We start from the raw sequence: 17,468 nt of genomic DNA, 5'->3' as shown, positions 1-17,468 counted from the left end.
TGTTCTTGCAAACTTTCATGGGGGTGTCCACAACCTATGAGGCGCATCCAAACTTACAAACCTCTGCCTTTTAAATTTCCAGGCCATCAATCTGAGCTTTTCCAGAGCCGGGTGGAGGACAGAACTTTGGGATAGAAGGTCCAGCCTCACAGGCAAGGGCAGAGGTGTCCCCGTGTTCAGCCGCAGCAGCAATGAACACCTGCGCACTTCGGCCAGTCTGGAATTACCACCAAAACCTTGACATTCTCCTGCACCAACCTGTTCAGGAAAGCCAAGATGAGAGGCATAGGGGGAAAGGTGTAGGCCGTCCAAAAGGATCACTTTGCACTGATCGCATCTGCCTGCATTGCCCGCTGATGATGGAATCTTGTGTTGCTCTGAGACACAAAAGATCCAATTCTGGTACAAGGGCTCAAGCTACTAGTTCTTGAAACGCCTTCGGCACCAGTGCCAACTCGTTGTTGCCCATGGGCTCTACGAACAGATAAACAATGAAAAAATGGAACTGCGCTAATGAAACAAATGTTATGAATGACAACCAGCCATCATACAGTGCAAAACCTTGTGAAAGGTATATGAAACATGCATATAATACACATCACTAAGCATATGCATTAAATAAATGTACAAAAGTGCTTTTTCATGTGCAATAGTGCAAATTATAAAATACTATGTTAAAGTCCATACAATAAATGGGATAGGTCACCCAAGTGTTGATTGAAATGTGAACAATCTTGATGATTGAAAATAAGGTGTTAGATCCACCACCAATAGAGATACTGGCTGCTTATCAAAAACCCATGACCCCCCACTACAGAGGGTCTGGGTAGGCTGTTAAATGGTTGTTCCGAACCACCATCAAGGAACCGGATAGTAATGCTCCGATGGGATAATGGGGGCATTTCAGCAGATAAAGTCCAGCATTGTAAACAATAGTGTCAGTTGATCCGCATGTTCCTGGGTAGTAGAGATGTCAAGGGCCGGTGGAGGGTATCCTCTGTCCTGGGTCCTGTGTCTTTCCAGCGGTGTAGTGGGTACTCAGCACTTCCGGGTTGCTGGGACACAGATGGGGACGAACAGATAGCCTGCCTGGAGGTTGATACGGCCTGGCACATAGACCGCTGAAAGAAGGAGGAGGTTCTACTGGGCCCAGATCATTATGGGCTACCCCAAGAGGAAGCGGCTCTGAGTGCCTCCTTGCTTCCTATCATAAGCCACTGCTGTGATGTTGTTCATCAAGTCCCCTGTAAATCAAAGGACTGAAGGCAAGAAGGGCTCGATATGCTGCTCTCAGTTCCAACCTGTTGGAGATTACCTCCTCCACCAGGTGGTTCACCAGCCTTGCGCCCAATGACCCTTGCAGACGGCTCCCCAGCCTGTCTTGCTGGCATCCGAAGTAATCACTTTCCAGGTTACCGGAAGGTGAGAATGAGACCATAGGAGATTTTGCCTCTCTGACCATGACAGAAGGCCCTGCCTCATCATCAGGATTATCAATATTATCTGGAATAACTCTTGAGAGTTCCACTGGTAGAGAAAACCGAGGGTACCACTGAACCCACTGCACCATCGGTATTACGGACGTCATGGTGCCCAGCAACTGGAGGCAGCTTCTAGATAAAAGTTGCCTGGCTGATCATGCCACATTCACACTTCTTAGAACAGCAGGAATCTTTGCCTCCGGTAGAGATGCCATATTCTTGCACGTATCCAACTCCACACCCAGGTAAACTAGAAACTGAGATAGATCTAGCTGGCTCTTTTCCCAGTTTATAAACGAACCAAACTCCAGTAAGTTTGTGATTACCAGCCTGCAATGTAATTCCAGCTGACCTTTGTCCTGGATCAGTAACGGGATATTATCCATATGAAATAGAGGGGGGTGGTGGTTGCGCTGTGATGGGGAAGGGGATGGGAAAAAAGGGGGGGGAATCTACACTAGAGTGTATCTGGCAAATATGCCAAGTGACCTGAAGGTAAAATATATAAAACAAAACACAGCACACTAGTGTATAATAAATGACTAAAAAAGTGACTAGTGCATATAATAAACGAATGGATAGAAAGCACTAAATAGTGTAGGTATAAAAGCAAAGTGGTAATGAATCACATAAAAATGAGCAATGCACATGATAAGAAGGGCAATCACACTGATGACATATAATGCATATCTCACTAGGTGCACAAAAGAGCTAATGAGTAAATCTTAAACATAAATCAGAAACGCTTGACCAATAAAATACATCAATAAATAATGATAAATAGGGATGGCAAAAGGAAATATAATTCCAGAAAAATATAGAAACCGTGGATCTCCAAATGTATATATAAAAATATAATGATGGTGTTGAATATAGACGACAGTCCCACCACCAAGTGTAATAATGCTGGGTCACAATTCAAGTAGACATCCAAACAAATTGACAGGTGAAGGGAGGGGGGTGGTCTTTGATGGGGGCACCTCAGTGAACACAGGCCCCTTACCTTACAGCTGTAAGGTATACAGCATAAAAGACACTCAGTGGAATATGGAATCCAGAATGGTTGCGGCTGCCGGTATGGCTTGTGAATGCAGAGGTATCACATACGGAAAAAACATATAGACAGCATATAGTGTGATACCATATGACACTGGGGGGATGGACGAGCTGAAGGAGGAAGGGGGGTTGCACTCACTTTGTGGCAGATGAGCGCAAGCCTCAATCCACGAGTGCCGAACTCGTATAGTCCACACTGCTGGCCGTAGACCCCTCTAGCATCTCATATCTCCTGTGGCTCTCCACCCGTCATCCGTCATAAAGATAATGTGGTAGCAAGACAAGAAGACCGCATATAGCGTAATCCAGTACAGTAAACACACTTTATTTATGTTAAAAACAGTGGTACACTTACAAAAAACAAACAGCTGGGGGGTAAAACTCCGCGAGCGCCGTGCTCGTAACATCAGCTGTTGTGTGGCAGCGTCCCGTGCTCCTAACGCGTGTCGTCATGTCACGTGACTTCTTCAGAGGAGCACGGGACGCTGCCACACAACAGCTGATGTTACGAGCACGGCGCTCGCGGAGTTATACCCCCCAGCTGTCTGTTTTTTGTAAGTGTACCACTGTTTTTAACATAAATAAAGTGTGTTTACTGTACTGGATTACGCTATATGCGGTCTTCTTGTCTTGCTACCACATTATCTTTATGACGGATGACGGGTGGAGAGCCACAGGAGATATGAGATGCTAGAGGGGTCTACGGCCAGCAGTGTGGACTATACGAGTTCGGCACTCGTGGATTGAGGCTTGCGCTCATCTGCCACAAAGTGAGTGCAACCCCCCCTCCTCCTTCAGCTCGTCCATCCCCCCAGTGTCATATGGTATCACACTATATGCTGTCTATATGTTTTTTCCGTATGTGATACCTCTGCATTCACAAGCCATACCGGCAGCCGCAACCATTCTGGATTCCATATTCCACTGAGTGTCTTTTATTCTGTATACCTTACAGCTGTAAGGTAAGGGGCCTGTGTTCACTGAGGTGCCCCCATCAAAGACCACCCCCCTCCCTTCACCTGTCAATTTGTTTGGATGTCTACTTGAATTGTGACCCAGCATTATTACACTTGGTGGTGGGACTGTCGTCTATATTCAACACCATCATTATATTTTTATATATACATTTGGAGATCCACGGTTTCTATATTTTTCTGGAATTATATTTCCTTTTGCCATCACTATTTATCATTATTTATTGATGTATTTTATTGGTCAAGCGTTTCTGATTTATGTTTAAGATTTACTCACTAGCTCTTTTGTGCACCTAGTGAGATATGCATTATATGTCATCAGTGTGATTGCCCTTCTTATCATGTGCATTGCTCATTTTTATGTGATTCATTACCACTTTGCTTTTATACCTACACTATTTAGTGCTTTCTATCCATTCGTTTATTATATGCACTAGTCACTTTTTTAGTCATTTATTATACACTAGTGTGCTGTGTTTTGTTTTATATATTTTACCTTCAGGTCACTTGGCATATTTGCCAGATACACTCTAGTGTAGATTCCCCCCCCTTTTTTCCCATCCCCTTCCCCATCACAGCGCAACCACCACCCCCCTCTATTTCATATGCGTTTTTGTCTGTGTGGAGCAGTTTTTAGGTGTTGCAGCAGTGCCCCCCTGTTAGTTTAGGAGTCCGCGAGCAGCGCAGGAGTCTCTTGCTCTATCTCTGGGATATTATCCAGATAATGGTGGATGCAAACCCCGCATTTATGGAACTGAGCAACCAACGCTAGAAGCACCTTGGAGAAGACTCTGGGTGAAGTGGTTAACACAAAGGGCAGGCAGACAAACTGGTAGTATAGGCTGTCTACTGCGAACTGAAAGTGAGGAGCGATAGGTATGTGGAAATACACATCCTTTAGGTCTATTGAAAGGAGCCAATCCCTGGGCTTCACTACTTTTAGGATCGTCTGTAAAGACTCCATTTGGAAATGCTCTTTTACTATGAAGTAATTCATCCACCTCAGATCTATGACTGGTCTCCATCCACCCAAGTTTTTCTGAACTAAGAACAGTGGTGAATAAACTCCCTAAAACCGCTCGTCATGAGGCACTGCTTTTATCGCTTCCTGTTGTAAGAGGGTGGTCACATACGTAAACAAGACGTCTTCTGACCATAGAAAGATCTGTCAGCATAAATTTTGATCCCGGTCTTTGGTGGAATTCCCAGAAAATCTCTGCCTCATGGTTCTTAACACCCAACAGTTTGGAATACTTATTGCCCATACTCACCAAAAATTTCTAACCCTGGCCACTACACAGCAAGTATGGACAGGGGCACCATCAAAATGACTTCTGGAATTGCTGACCAGCAGAAGAGGCAGCTCTTTTGACCTTCTGCCCTGAGACAGCATTCCAGGACCTCCGGAATTCTCTCCCTGGCCTGTAGGCTCTGGCCTTCTTTTCTGTGGTTCTAGATGGTCCACCAAAGGCAGGGTTTTTTTGGCGGATCAGCCTTCTATCCTGGGGGATGAATCCAGATTTTCCTCCAGTTGCTTTGGTAATTGTGACGTCAAGCTTATCCCCAAACAAGGACTGGCCCAAAAAAGGGGATCTTGCACCAACCTTGTTTGCTAGAAGGGTCTGCAACACAAGGCCATGAGGCTCATCTTGCGTTAAACATCACTCGAGCAAAAGACTTTACTATATCAATTGAGGCCTCCACCATAAACTCGGCTGTCAGCCTCAGGTTGTTAAGTGAGGCTAGAATCTCAGCTTTCTGGGCAGAAATCATACACTGTGGCCATTGGCAGGCATTTCAGGGGCTACATCCAGAACTCACTTTTGACTGGATGGACTGCCAGATCTTTAACCCAGTGAGGTAGGAGACTGCATCCGATCCAAACAGTGCAGAGGGAAGGAAAGGAACACCATCCTGGAGGCAGGAGTCAAAATTATGAATTAGGTCCTTACAGGTTTAGGGGGTGGGCGGGGCATACCCTGGAGGTAGGCCGACATGAAGCCATCAGGGAAAGTTCAACTTCCATGGGGTGTGTACAATCTTTTACATGACTATATAACAAAAGCATTTGGTAAAAGGTGCTAAAATTATGTTAGCTCTTTCAAAAACAGGTGTGGGACTGCCATTTTTTTTTTAAAGGATTCTTTCATTTTTTTCATTTTCCTTTAAAGAATATTCCATCTAAAACAGTGAGAATCTCTATCTTCAAATTAGAAAAAAAAGCTTCCCATCTGACTCTTGAAGACATACCATAATTTGGGTCTCATAGCAAAAAAAGAAAAAAAAAACAAACACAAATGACAGAGGGAAATAAAAGTCACCTAACTGTACTAGTGTGCCTGTCATGCAGAGAGAAACTGCTCTAGACAACTACAGATAGAAAACTGTCTTGAAATGCCTATCATTTGATAAAGAATGAGAGAGATTGTTCTGGAACAGCAATCACGTGGACAGAGATTGCCTTGGGCTCTAGAACTATCCCGGGTTATAGAAAAAGCCCTCTTCCAACTGTACACTAGTGACTGACTGCAGAGGTAAGGTTCCCTAAAGTGTCATTACAAATAACATAACCTGCAGGAAATACCTAGAACCAGAATCCCTGCAGTCAAGCCAGCTGCAAAAGTTAGTGAAGTTGACACAATACTGCATTGCATGGAATCTGCCATTGCAGACCCTTTTCTGAAAATATTATTTGCCTGGCTGTCTCTAGCACTAGAGTTTGGAGTGGTAAGTCAAGAGAGTAGAGTCCTGGACTCTAGGTATTGAAGGAAGACATTCAGCGTGATCACCAAGCAACTAGCATTTTCAGGAGAGCTCAGCAATGGCAGCCAGCATCCATGATAGTGACTGACGCAAAAAAAAACAAAAAACTGTTCTAGTAGATATGGACAAAGACTGAGTAGAGAGGAGAGAAAAACAATGCACAGCAGAAACCTTAAAACCACGATTACCTTCTCTTCTGGTGGTTTTTGGTGTGCAAGAAGTTTGTATATGTTCCAGTTATTTTCAAAGCTCCTACAAGATAAAATTAGTAAGTGTAAATTTAGGAGCTCATTTGTTTAACCACTTCTACTTTTACCCCCTTCCTGCCCAGGCCAATTTTCAGCTTTCAATTAAAGGACTATTGCGCGGTCATGCAACACTGTACCCATATAATTTAAAAAAAAAAAAATGTTTTTCTTCATTTAGGTTAAAAACAATTGCAAATAAATAATCTTTGTTCATAAATGTAGGCCGAAATGTATTCTGCTACATTTCTTTCGTGAAAATAACCCAAATTGGTGTATAGTATTAAGTCAGAGAGAGAGAGAGAGAGAGAGAGAGAGAGAGAGAGAGAGAGATTCTAGCAAGTGAGCAACCAGTGCAGTCAATCAACTAAAGCAGCAGATTGCAGAGCTGAGGATCGCCCCTGGATGGGGCCCCCGGGCAACTGCCCAGCGTAAAAAACAGCCCTGAGTATTTAGTAAGAGGCATGGCACATTTTTTTGAAGCTGTAATTTTTTTGTCACAATGTTTTTGGAAAATGAAGTAAAAACCTTAGTCTTACCGATGACGGTATTTCTACAAGCCTTTCAGGACAGCACCTTAGAGAGCGCGTAGCACCACCTCTTCACTGCGTGACAACGCCCCTTTAAATTCAGCTGCTTCCATCATGCCATCAGTTGTTACCGAGAATTCCTTGGACATGCTGGAAGACATAAGCAGACAAATACTGAGCCCAGTGACTATGAACCATACACAATAACCTAGGGAGGGAAGTAGCTGCTGTCCTGAAAGGCTCGTAGAAATACAGACACTGGTAAGTCTAAGGTTTTCTCCCTTCGCCTTTCAGGACATCACCTGGGAGATAACCAAGAACTTACTTCAGGGTGGAACCACTGCCTGTAAAACATTCTTACCGAAGGACTGGTCTGAGGCTGACAGCAGATCCAACCTATAGTGCCTTATGAAGGTCGAGAAACTGGACCACGTGGCAGCCTTGCATATCTGCTCTGGTTATGCCCCGGCCCTCTCTGCCCACGAAGCTGCCACTGCCTGTGTAGAGTGAGGCAATATTCCCTCCAGAGGGCTCCATCCGTAAGGTCAGGTAAGCTTCTTTAATAGCCTGTTTTAGCCACCTTCCTAGGGTACTTTTGGAAGCTTAATCCCCTTTGTGACTTCCTTCCATTAGGACAAAAAGAGAAGATGACTTTCTAAGATTCTTCGTTGCATCCAATAATTTAGGAGGCACCTTCTAACGTCCAGAGTGTAAAGGGCTCCTTGATTGATAATGCCTGTATTTCAGTGATTCTACGTGCAGATGGTATTGCAACCAGCAGTATTTTCTTTAGGGTCTGAAATCTTAAAGATGTATCTTCTAGTGGCTCGAAAGGTGACTTGGTGAGTCCCTGAAGAACCAAAGATAAATCCCACTTGGGAAAACTAATAAGAGGCCTAGGCCTAATTTTTGCCATAGCCTTAAAAAATCTGACTATCAAGGGTTCCCTATGCAGCTACCTGCGTCTTGAGAGTACTTGCTGCTAAACCTTTCTCCATTCCTTACTGGAGAAATTTTAAAACTGAAATAGTGCTAATGAAATTAAAAGTTCTTGCTGGAACACCAGGAATAACATTTCCAGACATTGAAGTAAATTGCACTGGTGACCTTCTTCCTACCTGCTAGAAGGATGTTGATGAGCTTTTCGGATAGTCCCCTTTTCCTTAGAATTTCTTCCTCCGAAACCAGGCGGTTAGATTGAGGTACGCTGGATCTGGATGAAGAATTTGACCATGACCCAGAAGGTCCTCCCCGATCAGTAATCTCCAGGGAGGTTTTGCTGAGAGATTCATTAAGGTTGAGAACCAGGGTCTCTTCGGCCAATAGGGAGCAATTAGGATCAGATCCGTGGACTCTGTTCTGAACTTTGCCAACACTCTTGGTATTAATTGAAACGAGGGGGAAAGCGTAAGACAGGGGAAGTCCCATTTGTGAGCGAACGCGTCCACGCCGAGTGCTTGATCCTGTCTCTGGAGAGAGAAGGCGGCTGATGTTTTTCCATTTATTTGGTTTGCAAAGAGGACCACCTGAGGAAGACCCCAACTTTCCGTGATCGTCTGGAATAACTCTTGGTTTAATGACCATTCCGCCTTCTGCTAAGAAGGTCTTGTACTTTATAGATTAGTTCAGAATCTTCAAATTCAGAATCAGAGGAAATTTCACAGATGGTTTTTTGACCAGAAAAATCTGGGAGTAAAAGCCGCTGTTGGATCAGTTCTCTTAAAAGAGACGTCATAGCCAGGGCTTTCTCCTGATCCCTCGGAAGGTTTGTAATGTAAAAACGACTTGGGGGTGTCTGAAAATTCTACCTGGTAGCCTCGACTGATTAGATTTAGAACAAACAGGCTCTTTGTTGCCTTTTACCAACCTGGCAGGAAAGCTTGCAGACTTCTGCCTACCGGCAGGTGGTCGTCATTACTTTTTTGAGTTTTGCTCAGGAGGTCTAAAGAGCACCCCTCCTCTATCTCTCCCCCTCTGGGGGTTCCAGGGTCTTTTTTGAGCCTGATCTTTTTCCTTATGGGCTTGCTGAAAAGGACGAAAATTCTTCCTTTGTTGCACCACCTTTTTCTGTGGAAATGCCTTCTTCTTATCCGTCGTTCTATCGAGAATGGTCTCTAATTTTGGTCCAAACATCAGATCTCCGGTAAAGGGAATGCAGCACAAATTCACTATTGATGCTGAGTCCCCTGACTAGGTCTTAAGTCAGAGGGCCCTCCTGGCAGAATTAATAAGGGCTGATCTGGATCCTTCCACTCCTTAAATTGTATCGGTCAGAACTTTAGGGACAGGAAAAATGTTTAGTCTCCTTTAGCCCCTGGTACATTTTGTCATGTAATGACAGCTGGGCTTATTCTTCTTCTAGCGTTAGTTTGATCCAAGACGTTTGTCTCCTCTTCCCTCTCCGTCTTCCTGAGTCGATTGTTGAGGTGTTGGGGGGGGGGGGAGAGACAGGACGGGACGCCCTCTTCCTCTTTCTGTTCCTCTGACCACCAATTGGTCTAGAAGTGAGAGGAGGAAGACTGGACTGGGAGCTCTGTTATTGGCTGGAACTCTGGACCTGCTGCTTCATAAGGGAACGCACTGTCCCTAGGGTCTCTGCCAATTCCTTTCTTACTGAGGAAAAGAGCTCCTTACACTCTTGTGTGGACTCTTGCATTACTAGACCTGCGATGCAAGATCTGCAAAGCGGTTTGGCCCATGAGTCCCTTAGTTCTTGCATAAGGGCCATTTTCTTTCTGTAGTTTTCTGACTTGTCGGTGGCTTTCGATATGGCAGAATAAACCCACTATTAGGGTAGTTTTCTGACTTGTCGGTGGCTTTCGATAAGGCAGAATAAACCCACTATTAGGGCGACATACTGGCCAAATACGAACAGAGATGGATAGAAACGGTGTCCAAAGCAAACTCCAAAGTGCCCCAGAGTCTCCCATCCGTGCTGAACTAATAGGAAAGTGCCCCCATAGCAGACAGCTGCATAGCTTTAACCACACACCAACAAAACACCCTAGTGAAGAAAGCAAAGAGGCGCCTTGGCACCTCTCCTACCTGGTCCTGGCCAGGAGCCTGGGCGCCTGCATCCACCATCGATGCTGGAGACTCTGCCTCCTCCATCACGAGTGCTGCAGCAGCCGCCGCCTGTGCTCCTTTTAACGGTTGCTCCTTCTGGCATTCCCATGCTCGAGGAGTGGAAAGAAGCCCCGGCCAGATGACCTGCCCCTTCCCCCTACGTTCCAGCAGCAGGAACCACGTGCTGCTATGCCCCGCTGGAAGTCTTCGCCCACCGGAACGACGTCACCTGCCACCCGGACTCGGCGCTTACATGCCTAGATCTGGCATACATGCTCTGTCTGAGCACTCCCGCCCCCCCACCCCCTACCGAGCACCTGGGGCCGACAACAGCCGGCAGACTATCACTTCTATAAACCGGCAGAGGCATCGGAGCAACCCCCCCTCCCATGTGCACGGGGGGAGTGATAGTGTGACTTGCGCTTCAGCGTGAATTACACAGCAAATGGGAAGGCCCACCAATAATTAATCTCGAGTATGAAAACTGAAGGTACTGCCTGTAATCCCCACCTTGGAGAGAGCTCAGCCCCTCTGGTTCCCCAGCAGTGCAGAGCATGGTGGAGGAAACACTAAAACTGATGGCATGGTGGAAGCAGCTGAATTTAAAGGGGCGTTGTCACTTTTCCTGTGAAGAGGTGGATACGCTCTCTCTAAGGAGCTCTCCTGAAAGGCGAAAAAACATTTTTTATCACTTTTTCTTATTAACATACGGTCACCAGTGCAGTACAGCGTCAGCATAACAGGTGTGGTGGTGACCAGGGACACTGACTGGTGACAGTATGTACAAAAAAATGTTATATATATATATATATATATATATATATATATATATATATATATATATATATATATATATATATATATATATATATATATATATATTTTTTTTTTTTTAACATACTGTTTGCTTATAGCAGTACTTTATTTTATTTTTTTTACTCAGTGACAGTGAAGACATATTATTGTGATTAGCGGTGATTGGCCACAACTAACATGGTACAAATGGGCTGTGATTGACCCTGTCTGTACCATGCGATCACTGTGACCAATCATAGCCAGCAACACAATTGTATACAATGAATGGCATGAAAGGAAGCCATTCATGGCTTACAACTGTCATGCGATCTGCTGTGATTGGTCACAGCGATCACGTGTTACTGGGAACGGACCAGTACATTGACTATTCATCTGCTGTGTCCGCTGTGACCACTCGTGCGATGGGCCATGCGAGGCACATTCTCGGGAGGATGTCATATAACATCCTCCTAGAACAATAGGCTTCTTGCCCGAACGTCATTTTATAAAAAGCCCCGGACGAGAAGCAATTAACCACTTGCCACCCGCCCACTGTCAAATGACGAAGGAGCGGTGCGGCTCTCATTCTGGGAGGATGTCATACGACGGTGCCCTAGAACAGCCGCTTTCAAGCGCAGCGCGACGATCCTGATCTTTACAGACACCCTGATCTCTTTAAAGAGAGATGACACGGCTCTTTAACCATGTGATCGGCTGTGTTCAATCACAGCCGGTCACACGTAAATGCGGAAGTGTGTGGCGAGGAGTGCCGATTAGCGGTATCTCCTCGCAGGGGAGACCAGGGCAGGTAATCAGGGCACTGATCATCAGTGCCCTGATTAGAGGAAAGCCCCAGGAGTGACATCAATCAGTGACCACTAGTGATGCCAGTTATTGCAGCCTTTCAGTGGCCAACAGTGCAGCATATTAGTGCCTCCTCATCAGTACCACCTAACCAGTGCCCATCAGTGCAGCCTCTCAGTGCCCATCAACGCACATCAGTGAAGGAGAAAAATTACTTATTTACAAAATTTACTGACAGAAACTAAGAAACACTTTTTTATTTTTTACAAAATTTTCAGACTTTTTTCTGTTTAGTAAAAAATAAACAAAAACATCAGTGATAATAAAATACCATCAAAAGAAAGCTATATTTGTGTGAAGAAAATGATAAAAAAATTCATTTGGGTAAAGTGTTGCATGACCGCGCGATTGTCATTCAAAATGTGGCAGCGCTGAAAGTTGAAAATTGGCCTGGGTAGGAAGGGGGTGAAAGTGCCCTGTATTGAACCAAACAGTGTAATATCTTTTAAGGGAAAGTAACCATAGAAACTTTAGGTTGATGCCTTTTACGTCTTTTACTAACATGAGTTTAATTTTCTGCACATGTTTCAATGCACCTAAAGGCCTGAAGATTAGGTAAATACCCCAGCCGTTATTTATTTTCTAAAAGCAAAGACCCTGTGGAATAAAAATGTGGTAGTAGAATTATTTACTATAATTTTTACTTGAATTTGCACCTTAACCGGACCCAAAATCACACAGGACCCTTTTCAAAAACGGACCGCAGTCACATGTGTGCCGGTCCAATTCGCATATATGAGAACCCAGCCTAAAAAGGTAATTTTAGCACTTACAAACACTATTACCCTTTTTTTTTTAAATAAGAAAGATGAAGTTGCATCTGCTGTGATTTTATTGTTTCTTTAATAGCAGACGGAAGAAACAAAACATTTATTTCAACTACTGGTTTGAATGACCTTCTTCTATAAAGGGATATTGGTTGCCCCCAATTATGTCTGCATCTGCTGGAGAGAAGCTTTGTGTGCACAACATGTAGAAGTGGGACGCTGGGGACAGCGGTCCAAGAGTGAGGTTGAGGAAGCTGAGAAGCGAAAAGAGGCGCTATACATTGAGACGCGGGGACAGCAGTAAATGATCCAAGTCTGATAGGGGCCGCTGCAGCTACCTTTATCTACAAAAGGGTAGGTGTAACCACCCTTGATATTACTGGATGTAACTCTTATCCTTAAAGTAGTTATAAAGCCTAAATATTTCAACCTTAATACATTCCTTGCATTAAGGTAAAAAACGTTTAGGCATCAGCATCTCCCCTCACCTCTTTTTACTTACCTGAGCCTTCATTCGATCCAGCGTTGTGCAAGTCTGCAGTTCTTCTCTCCCCTCACTTCCTGGTCTACTGAGACATCAGGAGCCACTGCTGTCAATCAAAGCCAGTGATGAGGGGGTGGGGCCTCAAGTCACCTATAGGTTTTCTGCCATATACCTGTGCATTACCAGATTTACACCTTATACCAACAGTTTTTTATTAATTTATATGAGGACTGCTTCCTTATTATGCATACGGGTGTATATATGCCTTTGAAGTGTGGTTTAAAGCTTTCAGACTGTGCTACATGCCTATAATGTGGTTAACACACCTGTGACCATCTGATACAAACAATTTTTTCTTTTGGATGTGTTTTCACTTGTTTATATTTACTTGCTTATTTTTTTTATTTTTCATTTTGACAGCTGGATGTAATATCACTTAGAATCAACATTTATATTTGTTGTACTGTGTGTATCACCTGTTATGCACTTGTGGTATGTAGTCGCTAGGATATACATGCCACTCTTTTAGTTTTATTTTTCAGGCCAGCACATACACAGATACTAGGTAATTTTGGATCGTGTTTTTTACCTTCCACATTAGGGGTGCACTTGCACTGCAGCTCACTTACACGTCTGACAGTGCGTATGCCCTTTATTATTACATTTACATATACCTCACAGGGATACCTATACATGAGGTATTGATTTTTTTATCCTAGTTTGGGGTTTCAGGAGAAGTAAGCCGGTGAGGCTTACACTTATTGTGCAGTCCTCTCACTCTCCCCATACACACCTGTGGGCCCTTGGCTATTAGGTAGCGCCATACACCCCTTTCATTTGTTTGTTTTTTCACAGAAGGTTTTTTTACCTTAATGCTTAAGGTAAAAAAAACTTAAGGCTTTAGAACCACTTTAAGACAACACAAGCCGCCCACTCAATTCTTAACCATGTCTATCCTACCATATCCTTCCTAGACGTTTTGGATGCTTAACCCTTTGAAATAACATAATAATCATATAATAATTACCATTAAACTGTATTATATCAGTTACATTGACTTAAAGTGCAACTCCACTTTTGTTGAGAAAAAAAAAAAAAAAAAAAAACCAAGCCCCCCCCCCCAACGCGTGATATATATATACTGAATATATGTATATGTATTTAATCTAATGGGAGTAGTTTCATGGTCATCAATCAGCTGCAGCAGCTTCAGGGCACTAATGAGGAGAGCTGCTGGGCCTGCATCCCTTTAGACGTGTTCCTATTGGGAGTAGCTCACCAAAAATTACATTTTTTGTTGCAGGGGATGCCTGAAATCTGATTGCACCTTAGTGCAGGCTTCTGGGAAAATTGGAGAGCCAATCACACAAGCAGGAAATTATGTTTCTGGGGGACGTTCTGTCTGTACACATTTTGTGTACAGAACGCCTCCAGGTAGCCATATTGCATTTTCAGAAAATTACAGCAGCTGCAGATTGAAAAGGAAAAGTAATTTTTAATAACATTTAATTACAACATGACTTATGTCGCAATTGTATACGCTATATTATTTTTTCTTTATTTACAATTTTTTTCTCCACGAAAATTGAGTTACCCTTTAATATATTTATTGCATTTTTAAAAATTCACTTATATTACAAAAAGGTATGTGGCTTACCTTCCCCTTAACTGGATTGCTTCCTCAAATTTCTGCTCCTCCATAGCTTTTTGTACATCCTTTGTCTTAAATGAAGTAAAATAAAAGATTAAAGACAAAAACATTTTATACTGTAAAAACATATTAGCTTTTCAAGTAAGTTCTGTGTGTATTTTATAAATGTACAATGGCAAGTAAAGTAGTTTAATGCGGCTTGTGGTATAACGAGTTCCAGGCTTTTATTACAATATTTTTATAGATCTGTGGGATTGTACACTTTTTTGGACATCCAATTGTGTGCAACAATTGGTACAACGTAAATACTGTATATTAACTCAACCACAAGAGTGCAAAATGGTCATTTTTTTAGATCCCAACACGATCTAAAATATACGAGAAAACACTGTAAATTTGCTACTTTAACATATACATAAAATGTTAAAATGAAAAGATAACTAAAACATCAGAATTTACCCATTTAATACGGGGCCATAGTCATATGACGTCCGCAGATGGGATCTTCCATCCTGGGCGGGCGTCATATGACGTCCTCGGTTTCTCGCTGCTCATGCGGTGATCGGGGATGAGGTGTGTCCCTCGGACATGGGCTAGCTGTGACACGTCACTGATCTTTGCTCCTGATGACAGGGAGCAGAGATCTGTGAGACTGTCACTAGGCAGTTCGTCCTCTCCGTGAGGCGACCCGACTCACGGAGCTCCCGGCCGGCGCGCGCACGCACGCAATGGCACGGCGGGGAATTCAAATGGGACTTACAGGTATGCCCATTTGCCCAGCCGTGCCATTCTGCCGACGTGCATCGGCGCGCGCCAGTCGGGAAGTGGTTAAAAAAATAAGTTCTAAAGTGGTTCATTAAATACTGGCAAAAAGCTAAAAGGTGCCAAAATACATATATATTCTTTTATTTAGGTATATTGACTATTGTGTTTTGTTTTTTCTGTCACAATAAGGCTTAATTTAAGCCCCATACACACTATTATGCCGCATACACACGATCAGATTTGTCGTCGGAAAAAGATATGATGGCTTTTCCAAAAGGGATTCCGCTCAAGTTTGCCTTGCATACACACGGTCACGCAAAAAAAGTTTGCTGAACTTACGACTGTCAAGAACGCGGTGATGTACAACACTACGACGAGCCGAGAAAATTAAGTTCAATGCTTCCGAGCATGCGTTGAATTGTATCCGAGCATGCATAGGAATTTTGCGCTTCAGAATTGCCACAGGCGATCGCATTTTCGGATAGGGACTTTTCCTGACCGAAAAATTGAGAGCATGCTCTCAATCTTTTGCTGGCTGGAATTAGGCCAGAAAAAGTCCGATAGAGCATACACATGGTCGCATTTTCCAACGAAAAACTCTCATCAGTCTTTTGCGGGCCGAAATTCCGATCGTGTGTATGCAGCATCAAATTTTCTGCAGATTTTTTTACTTCAGATTTACCAAAACCATGTAGTGCAAGGGCCTGCCTGATTGCATACAAATTTAAACTCTTAACGTTTGACCTCATATTATATGGTTTTGGTAAATCTGAAGACAAAAATCTGCTGAAAATCTCATAGTGTGAATGGGGTCTTAGACTTGCAGTTGGGGGGCAGCAATGCTCATTTGAACTGTGTTTTTGCCTCCAGCCAACTTCTCCCACCTTAAGCTGCACTAGGCAGTGGACGGGGATGTTTACATGCCATGGTTGCTACACATTCAAGCAAATGGGTAAGCGCTGCAAATGCCCCGCAACTGCAAGCCATGTATGGGGCTGCAGCGGGTTTGCCAGCATAAATGAGGTTAAAACAGGTGGTGTGGAGGCGTCACATCACTTCCTCGCCACTGTCAGTAGCCTCTGAAGCATAATCCAAAAGCGGATCAGGCTTCAGAGGAAAGATTTAGACGCATATTTAAATCTACCTCAATAATGTATTAATCCTTTTGTTTTTGTAGTGTTGTAATGTGGCAGTTGGGATAGCTCCCATCCTGAAGAGCACATGCTGTAGTGTTGTACAGTAGTAGATCCCTTCCTGAAAAGCACACCTATCAGAAAGAAACATTGCTATGATTCATACAGTATCTATTTGGTACCTTGCAAGAAGTGTGTGCAAAAGATACAACAGCTGGTCTGGGCTCAGAGCATCAGATCAATTTGAGTCAAGACTATCAACCTGGTCACGTTGTGGGGTTGTTATATTGCATATAGGCGTTAATGGCCACTGAACTATGTAAATGTTCCTGCATAAGGATGTTACAGTTATCACTGAACCAGCTTTCACAAAGTGGTTGAATACCCCTGCTCTGGAGAGACTGTTTGCCTACTAAAGTGATAATGTGGCCACATGATATCCCTTACCTGCACATATGAGAAACTCCTATTATACAGCCTCCTATTAATAGGATGGTGCACAGTGCCTAGACATACAAAAGATATTTTTTTAATCTAATTTAATTCTAGCTCTCTTGGGAGTGTCCATGTGGGTGTAAAACAGAGCCCAGATTTTATACCTCCAAAGTGTGTGGACAATGCAATTCAAGATATGTCTAAATGGAAAGCAGGAAAATAAGAATGGAAAGAAGATATAGGTCATGACACTTTTTGGAGTTGTTCTGGGAGGATGTGTCCGGAGGCGTGCAGTGGCGCGATCTGTAAAGGACACAGCGAATTACTGATCGGGGTACTATGTCGCTGTAATTGGCCCTGACCACATGTGATCGCTGTGACCACAGAGATCACGTGTCCAGTAGTAAACAATAAAAATAATATACCAAACTTATAAATAATCTTAAGAAAACGTGTGTA

At 43.5% G+C, this 17,468-nt stretch overlaps 1 protein-coding gene across 2 annotated transcripts in view; it reads right to left on the bottom strand.

Moving 5' to 3' along the window:
• Positions 1 to 17,468, bottom strand: part of LOC141146676 (ATP-dependent 6-phosphofructokinase, liver type) — a 199,051-nt gene that overhangs the window by 53,425 nt on the left and 128,158 nt on the right. For both annotated transcript variants that reach the window (XM_073633124.1, XM_073633123.1), the window contains 2 exons: positions 14,683 to 14,747; positions 6,463 to 6,526 (listed from right to left, as the gene is read on the bottom strand). In XM_073633124.1, the coding sequence (XP_073489225.1) occupies positions 6,463 to 6,526; positions 14,683 to 14,747 (129 nt within the window). The remainder of the gene's footprint in view (positions 1 to 6,462; positions 6,527 to 14,682; positions 14,748 to 17,468) is intronic.

The sequence above is a fragment of the Aquarana catesbeiana genome, linkage group LG06 (genome assembly GCF_042186555.1).
Source record: "Aquarana catesbeiana isolate 2022-GZ linkage group LG06, ASM4218655v1, whole genome shotgun sequence".
Classification (NCBI taxonomy): Eukaryota; Metazoa; Chordata; class Amphibia; order Anura; family Ranidae; genus Aquarana; species Aquarana catesbeiana.
The sequence above is the reverse complement of the archived record's forward strand: the minus strand, read 5'-3'. Positions and strand labels throughout refer to the sequence as shown.